Source organism: Erinaceus europaeus, chromosome 8 (assembly GCF_950295315.1).
Source record: "Erinaceus europaeus chromosome 8, mEriEur2.1, whole genome shotgun sequence".
Lineage (NCBI taxonomy): Eukaryota > Metazoa > Chordata > Mammalia > Eulipotyphla > Erinaceidae > Erinaceus > Erinaceus europaeus.
In genome coordinates, this window is record NC_080169.1 from 112,856,122 (window position 1) to 112,873,989 (window position 17,868).

General features: G+C 38.7%; 1 protein-coding gene across 4 annotated transcripts in view; it reads right to left on the reverse strand.

Annotated features, from left to right (window-relative positions):
- Window positions 1-17,868, reverse strand: part of BRAF (B-Raf proto-oncogene, serine/threonine kinase) — a 142,278-nt gene that overhangs the window by 45,566 nt on the left and 78,844 nt on the right. For 3 of the 4 annotated variants that reach the window (XM_016192119.2, XM_060196704.1, XM_060196703.1), the window contains 4 exons: window positions 13,124-13,283; window positions 9,133-9,169; window positions 4,477-4,613; window positions 3,311-3,428 (listed from right to left, as the gene is read on the reverse strand). In XM_016192119.2, coding sequence (XP_016047605.1) covers window positions 3,311-3,428; window positions 4,477-4,613; window positions 9,133-9,169; window positions 13,124-13,283 — 452 coding nt within the window. Of the gene's footprint in view, window positions 1-3,310; window positions 3,429-4,476; window positions 4,614-7,602; window positions 7,723-9,132; window positions 9,170-13,123; window positions 13,284-17,868 lie in introns of all 4 variants that reach the window. The other variant, XM_060196706.1, reaches the window with a different exon arrangement.

Sequence of the window (17,868 nt, forward strand, 5' to 3'; positions counted from 1 at the left end):
AAACAGAAATCTACAGAACTTGTTATGAGAATAGCTAATTTTTAAAGAAATGAATTAATTTTTAAAAACTAATTAATTTGAAAAGATAGAAATTGAGAGAGGAAGGGGAGGGTACGTGACACCTGAGCCCTGCCTGCTTCACCGCAGTAATCATTAAAATGACAAACCTATCCAGAGCCACATGCAGGTTTATTGTGAACCCTTCTTCATGGGAATAGAGCAAAAGTTTATTTGCAAGTGGAAAATATCCAGAATTATCAAAGTAATCCTGAGAAAAAAGATCAAGACTGGCGGCATCACACTTCTTGCTTCAAATTACACAACAGAACGATTACAAGCAAAACTGCCTGGTACTAACAAAAATAGACACACAGACCAATGAAACAGAAATGAGAGTCCAGAAATAAGCCCCCATCCCTGGAGATAACTAATTTTTGAGAAGAGGACTCATATCATTAAATGAAGAAAGGAAAGTCTTTTCAACAAATGGTGCTGGGAAAACTGATTTGAAACACTCAGAAGAATGAATTAGGACCACCACCAATTACCATACACAAAAGTCAACTCCAAATGGATCAAAGAAGGACATCAGGTCAGAAATTATTAAATACATAAAAGAAACCATTGGTAGAACAAGAATCAACAGCAAGGGAAACAAAAAAATCAAGGGACGATAGCAAACTGAAAAGTTTCTGCACAGTGAAAGGGATCATCATGAAAAGAGAAAGACACCTACTGAATGGGGGAGATCTTTACAAACCATACATAAGACAAAGAGCTAGTGAGCAAAATAGATAAAGAACTCATAAAACTCAGCAACAGCAAGAAACAACCCACCCCATTAAAAAAACAGGGCGAGGACATGGACAGAATCTTCACCAAAGTGGATATCCAGATGGCCAACAGCCATATGAAAAAAACCGTTCAAGGCGCACCTGGATGAGTGCACATATTACAACGAGCAAGGACCTGAGTTCAAGCCCCCAGTCCTCACCTGCAGGGAAGAAGCTTTACAAGTGGTGAAGCAGTGTTGCAGGTGTCTCCCTGTCTGTTTTCCTCTCTATCACCCACTTCCCTCTTGATTTCTGGCTGTCTCTATCCAATGAATAGATAAAGATAATTTTAAAAATGTGAAGAATGTTCACTCACTGATGATCAGAGAAATGCAAATAAAAGTAACAGTGAAATACCATTTCATACCTGTAAGGCCTAACAAACGACAGACATAACAAAGAACATAAATACATAACAAAGAGGACAAACACAACAAATACTAGTGATGGTGGGCAGGGGAAGGTAGAGAGGAACACCTTTATATATCTGGTAGGATGTGAGCTGGTTCAGCCCCTATGGAAAAATATTCTAGGAACACCTCAGAAGACTAGACAGAACCTATGCTACAACTCGGCAAACTCCTCTGTTATGGATACATCCAAAGAAACAAAAACACCAAACCAAAGAGATTTGTATATAGCTGTGGTCACAGCAACATTATTAACTATTTGTAATAGGCCAAACATGAAGAAATTTGATGTCCAATAAGTGGTTAAGAAAGTAATGTTATAGGAGTCAGGGAGCAGAGCAGCAGGTTAGGTGCAAGGGGCAAGGACCGGTGTAAGGATCCCAGTTTGAGCCCTTGGCTACCCACGTGCAGGGGAGTTGCTTCACAGGCGGTGAAGCAGGTCTGCAGGTGTCTTTCTTTCTCTCCCCGTCTTCCCCATCTCTCTCCATTTTTCTCTGTCCTATCCAACAATGACGACATCAATAACAATAATAATAACTACAGCAATAAAACAACAAGGGCAACAAAAGGGAATAAATAAGTAAATATTAAAAAAGAAGAAAAAAATAAAAACAAAAACTATGTGAAATGGGTAGAGCTTACATACACTGCAGGTAGGTATGTAGCTTGGTACAACTGCTTTCAACAGGAGTATTCTTTTTTTTTTAATATTTATTTATTTATCTATTCTCTTTTGTTGCACTTGTTTTATTGTTGTAGTTACTGATGTCATCACTGTTGGATAGGACAGAGAGAAACAGAGAGAGGAGGGGAAGACAGAGAGAGAGAGAGAGAAAGACAGACACTTGCAGACCTGCTTCACCGCCTGTGAAGCCACTCCCCTGCAGGTAGGGAGCCAGGGGCTCCAACCCGGATCCTTATGCTTGTCCTTACGCTTTGTGCCACATGCGCTTAACATGGGCGCTACCACCCAACTCCCTTTAAATTATTTTTTTAATTACCTTTTTATTTGCTGGATAGAGATAGTCAGAAATTAAGAGGGATGGTGGAGATAGACAGGAAGAGAGACAGACACCTGCAGTTTTGCTTCACTTGCAAAGCTTTCCCCTTGCAGGTAGGGACTGGGGACTTGAACTGGTGGTCATTGCACATGTGCACTCAACCAGGTGCGCCACCACCCGGGCCCCTTTGTAATCCTTAAAAAAATTTTTTTAAAATATTTATTTTCCCTTTTGTTGCCTTTGTTGTTTTTTATTGCTGTAGTTACTATTGTTGTTACTGATGTCGTTGTTAGATAGGACGAAAAAAATGGAGAGAAGAGGGGAAGACAGAGAGGGAGAGAGAAAGATAGACACCTGCAGACCTGCTTCACCACCTGTAAAGCCACTCCCCTGCAGGTGGGAAGGCGGGGGCTTGAACTGGGATCCTTATGCCGGGCCTTGTGCTTTATGCCATGTGCGCTTAACCCACCGCGCCACCGCCTGACTGCCTGTATTTCTCAACACTAGTAAAGGCAAACTTTATTTGTCTATTGGCCATTCCTTCTTTGAGTAAGTACCATTTTAATAAGTTTATTTTGGGTTTTATAATATACAGCAATTAATCAGCAGAGTTATAAACTGTTGTAATATAATGTCAAAGAAGTTCTGGCAGCTACTGCTGTAAATCCAGTTTTCATTTCTCATAATTTTTTTTCACGTGCTTGGGCTTTGTGCCTGAATTATTCTGCTGCCCTGGTGAACTCATTTTCTTTTCTTACTAAAATGTAAGAGAGAGACACAGGGGGTGGGAGGTGGAGATATCACAGCATAGCTTGTGCATGGTTCTCCCCTGTGGTGCTTAAGGCTCGAACCTGGGTCCTCAAACACGGCAAAGTGTGTGCTCTACTAGAAGAATTACATTGTGGCCCCCATTTCTCATAATTTTTATTAGAAATCTTGTATCCGATCAAAACAGCTTAATGATACAAAAGGCTAGTCCCTTGGATATTTTTTAAAAGAAAACTTGTTAATGATGCCTTACTATTGATTTACCCTGTGATGGCATTACCTAGTATTACATACATACCGTGCCACTTTCCCTTGTACACTGTCCCAAATGACCCAGATCCAATTCTTTGTCCCACTGTGATTTGCCCATCAGGAATCTCCCAATCATCACTGGAATCCCGTCTACCAAGTGTTTTCTGGATAAAAACAAAATAGGGCAAAAGTCAAGTGAAAGCAAACAAAAGAAGAAAGTCTTTTTTTTTTAACTTTATTTAATTTATATTTATTTATTTATTTAGTCCTTTTTGTTGCCCTTGTTGTTTTATTGTTGTAGCTAAGAAGAAAGTCTTATGTTTCACAGTAAGTGCCCTTCCCTGTGTCTAAAAGGTAAATACATTAGGAAAAACTAAGACCTTAAGGAATACATACATACTGGAGGTGCAATAGATTCTCATAATAGAGAACTCAGAGTTAAGATCAAAGTCAGTATTAAGATGGAAACAAAAATAGAAATTATTTGAAATTAGAAGAAATATGACTGAACATCAATAACATTAAGTGACTTGTCATTTGGAAAGTCTGCTGAGTTAAGATAAGTTCTGAACATCTCTGAAAAGTTTGAAAGGTCAAAACAACAATTTGTATAGAGTGGTAACTGCTGATGATTTTATCTAATTTACTTATTACTAGTCTGTGCTCAATTCCTCTATACATTTATTAATCTATTTTCTCAAAAAATCAACATATACTTTGGCTAAAATCCTTTACCTAAAGGATCTACCTATCCGACATACACTACTGCTAAAATTACTAGTTTTTAACACAAATTTACTTTGCAGCAGAAAGCTTTTCAAGTAGGAAAAGGGTCATTTGTGAGGAGAGGAAGACAGACAGGGAGAGAAAGACAGACACCTGCAGACCTGCTTCACTGCTTGTGTAGCGACTCCCCTGCAGGTGGGGAGCCAGGGGCTTGAACTGGCATCCTTACACTGGTCCTTGAGCTTTGCGCCATGTGCGCTTAATCTGCTGCGCTACCGCCTGACTCCCCTTTAGTCCATTTTTATTAGAGTTGAGAGCAAAAGTCAGTACTGTGGGAGTATACCTTAAGCAAAGGGCTATCAATTCTTCAATTATTGGACATGGGATTATATATCACATATGGATTTACTATACTAAAAATGTATAAAAGGTGACACTACAGTTGGCTATGACTTCTACAGAGAAAGAAAAGAAAATCATTCTCACCATTCGATTCCTGTCTTCTGAGGATGAAGATGATTTTCTCTCTCGCTGAGGTCCTGGAGATTTCTGTAAGGCTTTTACATTAGTGAGTGAGCCAGGTAACGAGGCCGGTGGTGTGGCTGACAAACCTGTGGTTGAACCTAAGTCAGTGAAAGGAATAGTGTATCTATTAGAGGAGGCTCGAGGTTGTAAATTTAGTTACTACACTTTTTTTTTTTGCTTTCTAACCAGTTTAATAAGTTAAAATGTGATTACAGATATGTAATTTACTTATTGAATTTGAATTTAAAAAAATCCCTCCAAGATGAGACATACTTTAAAAATATCCGTTTCTGTTTCTCTGCTAACAAACAAATCAAAAGCAAAATAAATCGAAAAGCCTAAACTTTCAGTTACTTTTACTTCTACAGCCAATCAGTATAAAAAAGATGGAAACCCCTAAACAAAAATATGTCCTAACAATGGCCTTCATGCTGACTCTTCCACATTCATCTTCAAAAAAAAAAAAAGCAAAAAGTCACTTTATACTATATACTGTACTAATTCAATTTCACAAATCTTTGGAGACTCATTCCACTAACCTGAGAAACAAAGCTAATGTAAACACAGCAAATGGGCTTCTTAAGACTATATGGGGGAGGGGAATCACTGCTTCACAAGTGAGAGCAAAACAAGTATTTTGGCCGATGAAGTGACTGAGAATGGAAACACTTGACCAGTCTAGCTAGCTCGAGGGCACACTTTCTGAAAGTGGACTCACTGGCAGGGTTGTATACTACCTGATGGTTGCCTTTCCAAATGTCAACTTAGCAAAAATTCAAAATTCTTGTCAGGACAAGAACTGGGTCAGGATAAGTATTTCTGGTGGGACCTGACTTAGCTATAGCTAAGGAAAGCTGTGATGTCAAGTAATATTTGCATTTATATAACAAAAAGACTTCTAAGAGGACTTCTTAAAATCACTATTATCAGGTGGAAAAAACTCACTACCTTTCAAAGAACAAGCATGATGAAGATTGCTAAGTCTATGTAGTAATTTCTAATGATCACATCATATACTTCGTTGTGTGGACCTCTCTTAACTCTCATTTGCAATTTTCTAAAAGAAAATGGCATTTGAAATGCTTTAATTAGAGCACAGTTATTTTCTTCCTCTTGATAATGCTCAATACTATAAAGCCTTAACATTTATGCTTGTCCAGGCTTTGTTGTTCTGACTGGCTCAGCGTCTTACTTAAATATCCTATTCCTTAAACTTCATACTTAATACTGTAAGAACTCAAGCATATTTTATGGATTTTTCTGAGAAGTACTTGGGTTTAGAAAGCAAAATCCTAGAAGCCAGAGGAGCAGCTCACTGGGTAGACCTTGCCTAACATGCACATAGCCCAGATTCAGTCCTGGCACCACCAGAAGTTCCAGGGCACCAGGGCCAGCCCTGCTCTGGTGTTTGTACCTCTCTCTCTGAATGAAAAAGTGCCCCAGAGCGGGGTAATCTTGTGACCTGTATGGTAGGTGGTACAAAGTTAAGGTGTCAGACCCTCAAGCGTAAGTTCCTGAGTTTGATTCTGGGCAGTGCATATGCCAAAGTGATGCCCTATTTCTTGCTCCTTCTCTTTTTGATTAAAAAAATGAATCTGTGGGAGTCAGATGGTAGTGCAGCGGGTTAAGTGCGGGTGGCACAAAGCACAAGGACCACTGTAAGGAACCTGGTTCAAGCCACCCCCCCCCCCACAGGGGAGTCGCTCCACAAGTGGTAAAGCAGGTCTGCAGGTGTCTATCTTTCTCTCCCCCCTCTGTCTTCCCCTCCTCTATTTCTCTCTGTCCTATCCAATAACAACAGTATCAATAACAACAATAATAACTACAGGAATAAAACAACAAGGGCAACAAAAGGGAATAAATAAATAAGTAAATAATTTAAAAAAAATGAATCTGGGAGTCAGGCGGCAGTGCAGTGGGTTAAGCGCACGTGGCGTGAAGAGCAAGGACCGGCATAAGGATCCCGGTTTGAGCCCGGCTCCCCACCTGCAGGGGAGTCGCTTCACAGGCAGTGAAGCAGGTCTGCAGGTGTCAATCTTTCTCTCCCCCTCTCTGTCTTTCCCTCCTCTTTCCATTTCTTTTTGTCCTATCTAACGACGATGACATCAGTAACAACAACAACTACAACAACAATTAAAAAAACAAGGACAACAAAAGGGAAAATAAATAAATATATTTTTTAAAATCTAAAAAAAATTAATCTTAGGCTGTAAACTATTTCATGTGTGTGAGACATAGGTTCAAGGCCAGCCCCCACTGCATTAAAGGAAGCTTTGGTGCTGTGCTTTCTCTCATTGTCTCTGTCTCTACCTAAAGAATAATAATAAATTTTTAAAAATAATTATAGCAAGACACTTACCTAAATTTTGACTTAAAATATTTAACTACTAGTTAAACTACAGTAAGACCTAACAGGAGAATGAAATTAGATTATGAATTTTCTCTTCATACTAGGCTATGACTGAAAGCACAAATGATTTTATTTTCTGAATCATGCTAAAATATCAAAATATATTACAAATATTTTTTAAAACTCCCTAACATGACTATGTGTGTGTGTATCCATCCTGTACAAGGAAACACTGATATTATTATAGAAAAATAAGGCCAAGAAGTCTAGCAAAATATCCTAATAGGGATTTCCATTTTCTTTTTTATATACTTAAAAAAACTACAAAAATTGATAATGCTAACAGGCATCAACGTTATCACCTAAATGAATGAAAATAAAAGAAATACAGGTGAAAGGATCAACCCCTCTCCCCCTACCCAGTTATTGCCACCATCTAAATTTAAGAAGCTATCAAGACTAAAATGAAATTAAAAAATTAAAACAAAAACAAGATGGAGATCTTAGCCCAGAATGTCTCTGCTTTTAACAATTTATGACATAGACCATACAAAAAGCTTGTGGTTGTGAGTATATGTGAGAAGCACATTCACAGCATTCCAGCCAGGCCACGCAGAAATTTAGTATGGAAAACTCTCACACTTACAAACACACACTGTGAGGGTGAGGCACAAACAGTATCTGTAATTTATATCTAGGCTGTTTGGGGTGAAAACAAGAAAGAAGAGCCCAACTACCTCTGAATACTGGGCCAGGCTCAAAATCAAACACTATTTCACTGGGGACAGAATGTAGGAGGGGACTGGGAGTCCGGGATTGGTATTTCCGAAGACAGCGCATCAGCTGGTTCAAAGGGGCTGTTAGAAGAGAGAGAGAGGGGCAGGCAAACACAGGCAGACAGACACACAGAAGAAATGAAAGAAGTCATGGGAATAAATAAGATGAGTTGAAGCCTGCTTCACAATATAATTCTGGAGCTTAAAAATATGCTTATTTTCATAAAATCCCATTATTTTTTTTCTAAGGGGACTCATAAAAAGGACACGAAATGCCACTTGATTTTTAGTAGTAAGCAGGCAGTTCTAATGACTAAGTTAATTTTGTAACATTAACATGATGGCAACATTTAAATGTTGGATGTATTGGGCAAAATTATCAAAAGCCACAGTTACTAAGACATATGGAAGTCAAACTGGCAGCAACATTAATAGGTGGGCTCATGGAATAACAAACAGGGAAACAAGCACTTTAAAAAAAAACCTATCTCCTAAGTAAACACTAAATGGATAGTATGGAATGTAGGACTATCACTGTCTTGGTGGCTTCACAGGCAGAAAGATACATAACAAAAAATGAACTATACAGTGCCTACTTGATATAAAGAATCTCTGAGTCTGGGCTTAGATATTTTAAAGTAGGTTACAGGAAAGAGACCAGTTCTAATGCAGGGAAGTAATGACTGCATTGCAGGTCTTCCCTCTTAGATAGCAGTTAGTGGAAAAAGGCAAGACAGAGGACCACTTGGAAGAAAACTTCAAAGCAGTTTCAAATGCATCTATTGGAGAACATTATATGGGGCCAAATCTGTATTTAAAAGGTATTTTCTAAAGAGATGTTTTCTAATGCCCACAATTTCACTGGGCGCTAGAAAAAATACCAGGTGAAAATTCTGCAAGAAGTTTGAACTCAAAATTCTCACTTGATTATTTCATTTACTGGAATAATAAATTACGTAAGCAAAAACAGTAATTTTATTACTTTTCTTCTAGGGGTCCATTCCATAAAAGACACATTTCAAATCCCCATAGAAGCTGAGGGGAGGTGGCTAGTAATGTCTGACAAATTGCCAATTTGTGAAAGGTAATTCAAAGAATTCTCACCAAGAAATCATTTTAGGAAAGTTTATTTTGAATTGATTCTAAGCTCAGTCTTCAAGTATTATTGGAGACCACTAAAACAAACTTAGTATCTTCAGTTATAGATATGGCTAAGCATCAATAAAGTGGGTAAATTAAGGATGCTACCTTGATAACACTTAAATACTGTAAAATTGTAAACAGTACATTTAAGACTTCTTTCTATTCTTTTTTTCTCTGCTAATATAAAATTTTTAATTAGAGCTAAATAAGCCCTAAAGATGAGTTTTGGGTTTTCTCTACACATTTTTCTCTGTGTCTGTGTTTCATGAAAGAAGGAAATATAAAGGAGACAAGCAGCAAAGCAATTGCATTTCCCCATTTTTTTTTTAAATTAAAATCACTACTTACCTCCATCACTACGAAACCCTTGGTCTCTAATCAAGTCCTACAAATAAATAGTAATGTATATTTATTCAAAGCAAATGGCAAAAAAATTACTGACATTGAATTTTCCACTAAGCATTAACAGAAAGGTTAGTTACAAATAACATCTGTCTTATAATTTCTTTATAAAACAAAAGAAAGGAAGAAAGAAAGAAAGGAAGAAACAAAGAGAGAAAGAAAGAAAGAAAGAAAGAAAGAAAGAAAGAAAGAAAACGAAATTAGAGGACAGAAGAAAATAAAAAGCGTGGAAGCTCTTGCCAACCTAATCTTATTCTTTTTTTTTTAATTTTTTTTATATTTATTTATTTATTCCCTTTTGTTGCCCTTGTTGTTTTATTGTTGTAGTTATTATTGTTGTTGTCATTGTTGGATAGGACAGAGAGAAATGGAGAGAGAAGGGGAAGACAGAGAGGAGGAGAGAAAGATAGACACCTGCAGACCTGCTTCACCGCCTGTGAAGCGACTCCCTTGCAGGTGGGGAGCCGGGGTTCGAACCGGGATCCTTATGCCGGTCCTTGTGCTTTGCGCCACCTGCGCTTAACCCACTGCGCTACAGCCCGACTCCCCCTAATCTTATTCTTAAGGGACTGTTAGTCCTGATCAAATACTGACATCCATTTCAGGCCATTCAAAACCAATCACTGCATCAAATCTTTAAAAATTCTACTGGCACATATGACGAGCCATAAAATGTTCCTACCCTTTGATACTGTAATTTCACCTCTGGGAATTTTTCCTAAGGAAATAATCCAAGGGGGGAGAAAAAGATAGGCAAACAAAAATGCCTAATGCACTAGTGCAGTATGACCTACCATACATAATTCCTCTAGTATCAGCATACTGACATTGGTTGAATAAATATGAAATCAAGTTAAGTATTGTGGAGCTACTGAAATAATTTGGAACATATATTATGAAATATGCTTACAAAATAATAAAAGTGTATACTATTTACAAACATAAAAATATGGATGCATAAGGACATAGTAGAAGGCACCAAGAAAGCCTTTGTTAGAATATGTCTTTACTATTAAAATATAGCTTTTTACAACAATGTTGAGGTGGGGGAGAATCTTCTGGCATTATAGTGCAATATGGACCATGGTAGGCAGAACTGAGTCTGTCTACTCAGAATTTAAATGTGAGGGACAGAATGATCCCAAATGTCTCTAGGCTCTTGGCAAACAACTTTTTGTTTACAGGCTAAATTAATATAAAAAGCCGTAGTCCAGGAGGTGGCGCATGAGGTCCTGAATTTAATCCCCAGCACCACATTTACCAGAATGATGTCTGGTTCTCTCTCTTTCTCTCTGGCTCTCTCTCTCTCTCTCTCCTCCTATCTCACTAATAAATAAATAAAATAGTTAAAAAATTAATACAAAAGCCAATTCTTAACAGATAAATTTCTATCATGCTCAATGTATTTTCTACCAATTAATCAACAAAAAGGCGTATGTCTGCAAGAAGGTGCTAGGGGTTAGATATTGTGTCTAGGGAGTCAGGCAGTAGCCCAGTGGGTTAAGCGCATGTGGTGCAAAAGCGCAAGGACCAGAGGAAGGATCCCGCCCCCGGCTCCCCACCTACAAGGGAATCGTCGCTTCACAGGCGGTGAAGCAGGTCTGCAGGTGTCTCTCTTTCTCTCCCCCTTTCTATCTTCCCTGCCTCTCTCCATTTCTCTCTGTCCTGTCCAACAATGATGAAATCAACAACAACAATAAAAAAAAAAAGGGCAACAAAAGGGAATAAAAAAAAAAAGAAAAAGAAATTGTGACTACACATAACAGTGAATCCCAGCTGGTCTCCCCAACTTTCTATGTTCTTGAGAGCTGATAAACCAAGTGGGAGCAAGACATACAGACATGGAAATTAAATGATATACAAATAATAGCTTAAGAAAACAAAGACAAGGGGCCAGGCAGTGGCACACCTGGTTGAGCACACATTACCATACACAATCACCAGGGTTCAAGCCCCTGGTCCCCATATACAGAGGAAAAGCAATGAAATCACACGACCTTGGGGCCTCAGCTACACACACACAAACGCACGCACACGTTCCAATAAAAATACAGGAAAAGGGGCTGAGTGGTGGTGCACCTGGTACATGTTACTATGTGCAAGGACCTGGGTTTTAGCCCCTGTACCCACCTGCAGAGGGAAAGCTTTTTGAGTGGTGAAGCAGTGTTGCAGGTGTCTCTGTCTCTCTCTCCCCCTCTCTATCAACCCTGGGCTTCTCAATTTCTGGCTGTCTCTATCCAATAAACAAATACAACTACCACAAAAATATTTTTTAATTAAAAGTAAAAAGAGGACAAAACTGAAAATAAAAAGTGGGGAGAAAAAAATATGATTTGGGTGGTGAGGGAATCAGTTCAACTGTAGCGTAGCCAGACTTGCACGCCTGAGGCTCCTGGTCATCATTTACAATTAATCTGCACTGGTTTTTATGAAATTATGAACGCTGATTAACAGGATTAAGACAGAAGTTAGTATTAAATGGGGAGGGATATATGAGTGGGGACTAATGAGAAAGAAGACTGTTAATTATGGAATATTTTTTTTAGTAGAACAATTTTTACCTGTCTACTCAACCTTTTTGGCAAATAATTAAATAAAATATTAACTATTCAAGGCAAACAGATTTGGCAGATTTTCTTAGTTTTGTTGCATATAGGATACTCTTTATTTTAAGGAACAAATTCTAGAAGAGACCTTTGCTTCCAGCATCAGGTTTTCCCATTAGCCACAGCTCAGATGGCAAATGCAGTGTGTTCTCTACTGGAGCTCAGCTGTTCCGATTACTCAGATAAATAAACTTAATCCACTGTTTCTCCCCACCCCCATCCCGGAATGTCTTCCTTTCTCTGTCTCTATCATCGACTGACAAAATATAGTGTGCTGGCCAACTATGTCTGTACACTAAGCTTTTCTGATCTAGTACACCCATACAACAATACCACAATGCTTGCAATATGTTACATATGGCAGAGTTCAACAGCTCTCATTGGAGAGTACGTGAAACATATTTACTGTCTGGCTTTTTTAAAAAAAATTCATTTATCTTGGGTAGAGAGAAGCTGAGAGGGATGACGGAGAGAGGGAGAGGGGGAAGGATACAGAGGGAAAGACACCTGACGCATTACTTCAACACTTATGAAGCTTTCCCCACAAGTGAGGATGGGGGCTTAAACCCCAGTCCTTGCACAAGTTAACAGGTGTGCTCTGTCAGGTGCACCACTGCCTGGTCCCTACTATCTGGCTCTTAGAGGAAAAGTATTTGGGTCCAGGTCTATCTTACTGGAAATTTCCCTTGCTTTATCATCTAAAGTTTATTTACTACAACAGCTTTTTTTTTTTTAATTTTTTTTCTTTATGGCCTATTATATAGTTAGTTCTAAGATAGCTGCCAAGGGAACTAAACTAGAAATAGCTTCTGTTGTCCAGAAGTTAAGATACAGTTGAAGAGGCCACACTAATATACATAATTATGTTATAATGTGCAAAATAAACTGGAAAATAAAGTCAAGAGTGACAAGGCAGAAGGTAAATAATTGAAGAGGTGAGATTAAAACATATGAAGAGAAGATGAATTTTTAAAAAAAGGAATAAAATTTGAGATTATAGTAGTATTCAAGAAAGTAAAAACAGTAGTCTTAAGACTAAATCAGTCAAAGCTGCACTTTTAGATGATTACAAGTTATCTAAATAGAAATCAGCAACTGTATTTTTATTTTTCCTTAACATAAATTAATGAAGATAATGGGGAAAATCAGAATAATTTAAAAGTTTGGTATAAGTACCTAATGTCATCACAGAAAAGACAAAAAGATTTGCAGAAGTGTAATTCCAGTAAAGTCACTTGTAATAAATGAAAAATGTTATTTCTGAACTGTATAACAAAGCAGAAAAATAAAGAAACACATTTGTTTTAGTTCAAAGAAAGCTGAATACTCACATCAATATTGACAGGTTCTATTGTGTTTATATGTACATTTGGAGCCGATGAGGACCGATCTCGCTGTCCAAATTGATTTCGATGATCTTCATCTGCTGGTCGGAAAGGCTGTGGAATTGGAATGGATTTTGAAGGAGACGGAGTGGTGAGAATTGGGGGCCTGGAAAAACCAAGTCATTGGAAGATAAGATTCAGAGTAACTTTATAGAGGGCATATAAAAATTGGATGACGAAGATTTCCTTGCGATTATATTCTTAAATAAAACTTTAAAAATGCAGCATTAAAGAAACAGAGTCTATTATCACTGGGACATTAGTAGATGGATAGAGAGAGATCACAGATTCCCAAGTGCTACTGGGGTCATGGGCTTGAATTTGACTCATGCACATGGCAAAGCAGGTATCTTCCTGAGTCAGCTATACTGTCAGCCCAGCAGCAGCATTTTCTTAAAAGTTTTAGTTCAAAAACTAATCAATGCTTTCCACAAATACTGATAAAGCCGCTTTGCTCAAGCAGATCCTCCAGGACTATTAATGGTAAGAACACTGACATCCCCCCCCCAAAAAAAAACACCATGGAAAGCTATAAATGGATAGCCATTACCTGTGATTAATCAGCTGCAGAGATTGTCTTTGCAGTTACAAAAATGTTCTAGGTTGAGACTAATTGAACAAAATTTGCCATTTTTCCCACCCTGCTCTTTTTTTTTTTTTAAACAAATACTTTATTTTAACGAGAGAGAGAGAGAGAGAGAGAGAGAGAGAGAAACACCTGAGCATTGCTCAGTTCTGGCTTATGGTGGTGTTGGGAAATGAACCTGGGAATTTGAAGCCTCAGGCATGAAAGTCTTTTATAAAACCATTCTGCTATTCCCTCAGTCCTCTGCCCTGCTTTAAAAAAAAAAAAAAGGAAAAAAAAATTCCCTGCTTTTTCTTGATAGCTGAATTTGCTAAAATGCAACTTTTGTAAAATGTGTAAGGAAATTATCAATATTTTGGGAATTACAAATATGTATTTCAAGATATGAAAAGACATTTGTTTATAGCTTTAATAAGAGCTGAATTCAAACTCCTAAATAATAGCAAAAGATTATATCTAAATTGAAAGGGTGATCTTTAGAGTGTTGATCTTTCATATTTTAAATAAAACTGCTTTGGTTAAACCATCAAAATAGGTCTTTTTTGTCTTTGTATTTTTTAAAATAATTTCTTTAATTATCTTTAGTTATTGGACAGAGAAAGCCAGAAATTGAGAGGAAGGGGGAGGTAAAGAGACAAAGACACCTACAGCCCTGCTTCACCACTTGTGAAGCTTTCCCCATGCAGGTGGGGTCTGAGGGCTTGAACTCAGGTCCTTGTAATATAACATGTGCACTCAATCAGGTGTGCCAATAATACCCAGCCCCACCTTCTTTTTTCTTTTTAAAAGACAGAGGCAAAGAGGCAGTGAGAGAGACCACAGCAAGGAAGTTACCTTCTATGCAGTGTGGGTCGGGCTCAAAACCTGGGTCCTGGGCAAAGCAAAAAAAGCACACTATCCAAGTGAGTTATTTTGCTGGCTCTTATGACCCTCCCACCCCAGCCCCCAAATGGAATACTTTGATATTATAGACAAATAATAGTCTATTCTCTGTAAGTGGCCATAAAAATGAACCTGATAGACATTCACGGAGCACTTTTTTTTTTTTTTTTTTTTAACAGAATGTGAGAGACAGAGAGAGATTGAGTGTTTCTACCACTCCTAAAGTTTGCTCCCAGCAAGTGAAGGCTAGATAGAGGCTAGGGGCTTGAACAGATTCTTCATGCATGGTAACATGGTAGCTTTGTGTCCAGCCCTGTCTTTAGAAACACAAAATGATTTCTTTACTAATGAGAGATTTAGAGAGAACCGTAGTGCCACTCTAACACACTCTAACACATGAACTTGGGACCTCAGCACACTAATGCTATGAAAACAGATGGAGCGGCCCTGTAGGTACAGTGGATAAAGCTTTGGACTCTCAAGCATGAGGTCACAAGCATGAGTCTGAGACATGGTATTGCATGTACTAAAGCATATTCTGCCCAACCCACTCATAAGTAAATATTAAAAAAAAAAATAGACTGACATCTATAAGGAGTTTATAGTTTTCTGGAACAATGTCCGAGGGAGGTGCTGAGTATCACCTGATGGATGACTTAGTGCTGTCTCAGTGATGCACCGACACCAAAAAAGGACTCAAGGCTAACAATCAGTCTCTTACCAGAGACTGATTATTCTACTCTGCTGATGTAAAATAAATTATTATTAGCATTATTCAATGGCTAGTGGGACATAGATATAAAGTTGAGCTTTGAATAAAGACATTTTGTTAGGGGAAGGAATTCACAGATGAATGAGAAGAACACAGAGTAGAAAGGAAGTGGATAAACATGTGAAGGCCCAAGAAGTGTTAATAAAATGATTCTGGACAAGGCATGTTAATAGAATCTGAACCATTTGAGTATAGAGTTTTACTTTTTTTTTTTTTTTTTTTTTTTACTATTTGTTACCTTTTGTTGCCCTTGGTTTTATTGTTATTGTAGTTATTATTGTTGTTGTTGTTAAATGATGTTGTCATTGTTAAATAGGACATAAAGAAATGGAGAGAGATGGGGAAGACAGAGAGGGGAGAGAAAGACAGAAGCGCCTTCCCTGCAGGTGGGGAGTCAAGGGCTTGAACCAGGATCCTTATGCCGGTCCTTGCGTTTCACAGAGTTTTACTGCAGTCAGTCAAAAGCACACCTGGTTAAGCACTCACATTACAGTGTGCAAGGACATAGGTTCAAGCCTCTGGTCCCACCTGCAGGGAGAAAGCTTCCACGTGGTGAAATAGTACTGCAGGTGTCTCTCTCCCTATATCCCCCTCCCCTCTTAATTTGTTTCTATCCAACAATAAATAAATAAATAAATAAATAAATAAATAAATAAAATATTTTTAGGGGTCAGGTGGTGGCACACCTGGCTGAGTGCACATGTTACAATGCACAAGGACCCAGGTTGAACCTGGGAAATCTTTACGAGTGGTGAAGCAGTGCTACAGGTGTCTCTCTTATTTCTCTCCCACTGTAACTCCCCTTTCCTCTCAATTTCTGGCTGTCTCTATCCAATAATAATAAAAAAAATTATACAATCTTTTTAAAAAAATATTTATTTATTCCCTTTTGTTGCCCTTGTTTATTGTTGTAGTTATTGATGTCGTCATTGTTGGACACAACAGAGAGAAATGGAAAGAGGAGGGGAAGACAGAGAGGGGGAGAGAAAGATAGACAGACACTGCAGACATGCTTCACCACCTGTGAAGCGACTCCCCTGCAGGTGGGGAGCCGGGGGCTCGAACCGGGATCCCTTATGCCGGTCCTCATAGTTTGCGCCACCTGCGCTTAACCAGCTGCGCTACTGCCCAACTCCTGAAAATAAATTTTTTTTTTTTTTTTAAGAAATTTAAAAGTCAGTTCATGATGGGCCCAGACCTCTAACAGATCCCTCTCTCCACTGTCCTTGGTCATCTCCATCAGGAACAATATGATGGACTGATTTGTGGCCCCTACAGGACCTTGCCCTCAATGTGGATCAACTATGGTAGGGAATGTTCCATTCTCTGAAGGGAGGTTAGGCCAAAATACTCTACCACCTGAGAAAGATGGGTCCCATAATGAGTGCAGCCTAGAATATTTCTAGCTATGACCACAGAATGCCAGCTCAGACCTACAGGGATGCATAAGTTACACACGCTCCTGCACTGACTATGGGCCCCAGATCCAATCAATGGGGATTAGTTAACAATACTTATATACTTTTCCCATATTTGGGAACTACTCTTCCCTGATACAGCTTTCTAGTCTTATTTCTAACTCTGATACCATCTCTCCAGACAATACTTTTAGTCTACCTGCACATTAGCTGTCAGGCTCAGTTAAAAATTAGTAAAGTCACGGGCCCCTTGGAACATACCTAAAATAGACCTACTAGCTTTTTCCAAAATGGAGACCCTAAATCTTATTTGCTGTATTGTTGCCTTTAGGTTCCTGATTATTAAATAGTTTGTTCTGCTTTCTATCTTAATGCTTTATGAGACACCAAGTTGCAGATGCTACTATGATGCCAACCTGACTTCCCTGGGCAGACGACTTCACCAATGTGTCCTGGAACCCCACTTCTCCAAAGCCATGCCCCGCTACGGAAAGACAGGGGCAGGCTGGGAGTATGGATCTTCCTGCCAATCCCCATGTTCAGTGGAGGAGCAATTACAGAAGCCAGACCATCCACCTTCTGCATCCTATAATGTTCTGGGATCCATATTCCCAAAGAGATAAAAAAATTAGGAAAGCTTTCTGTCTTCTTTTTCTTCTTCTCTCTCTCTCTCTTTTTTTAAACCAGGACACTTTTTGCTCAGCTCTGGCTTATGATGGTAAGGGGGATTGAACCTGAGACTTTGTAGCCTCAGGCATGTGAGCCCCATTATGCTATTTAATCCCACCCAAATAGGATAGCTTTCAAGGGAGGGGATGGGATACAGAACTCTTAATAGTGGAAATTGTGTGGAATTGTACCCCTCTTTTCCTATGGTCTTATCGACACTTACACTGAAGAAATAGTTAAGCAAACACTATTAAGAATAGGCACTGGGAGTTGGGCAGTAGCACAGTGGGTTAAGTGCATGTCATGCTAAGGACCGGCCTAAGGATCCTGGTTCGAGCCCTCAGTTCCCCACCTGCAGGGGAGT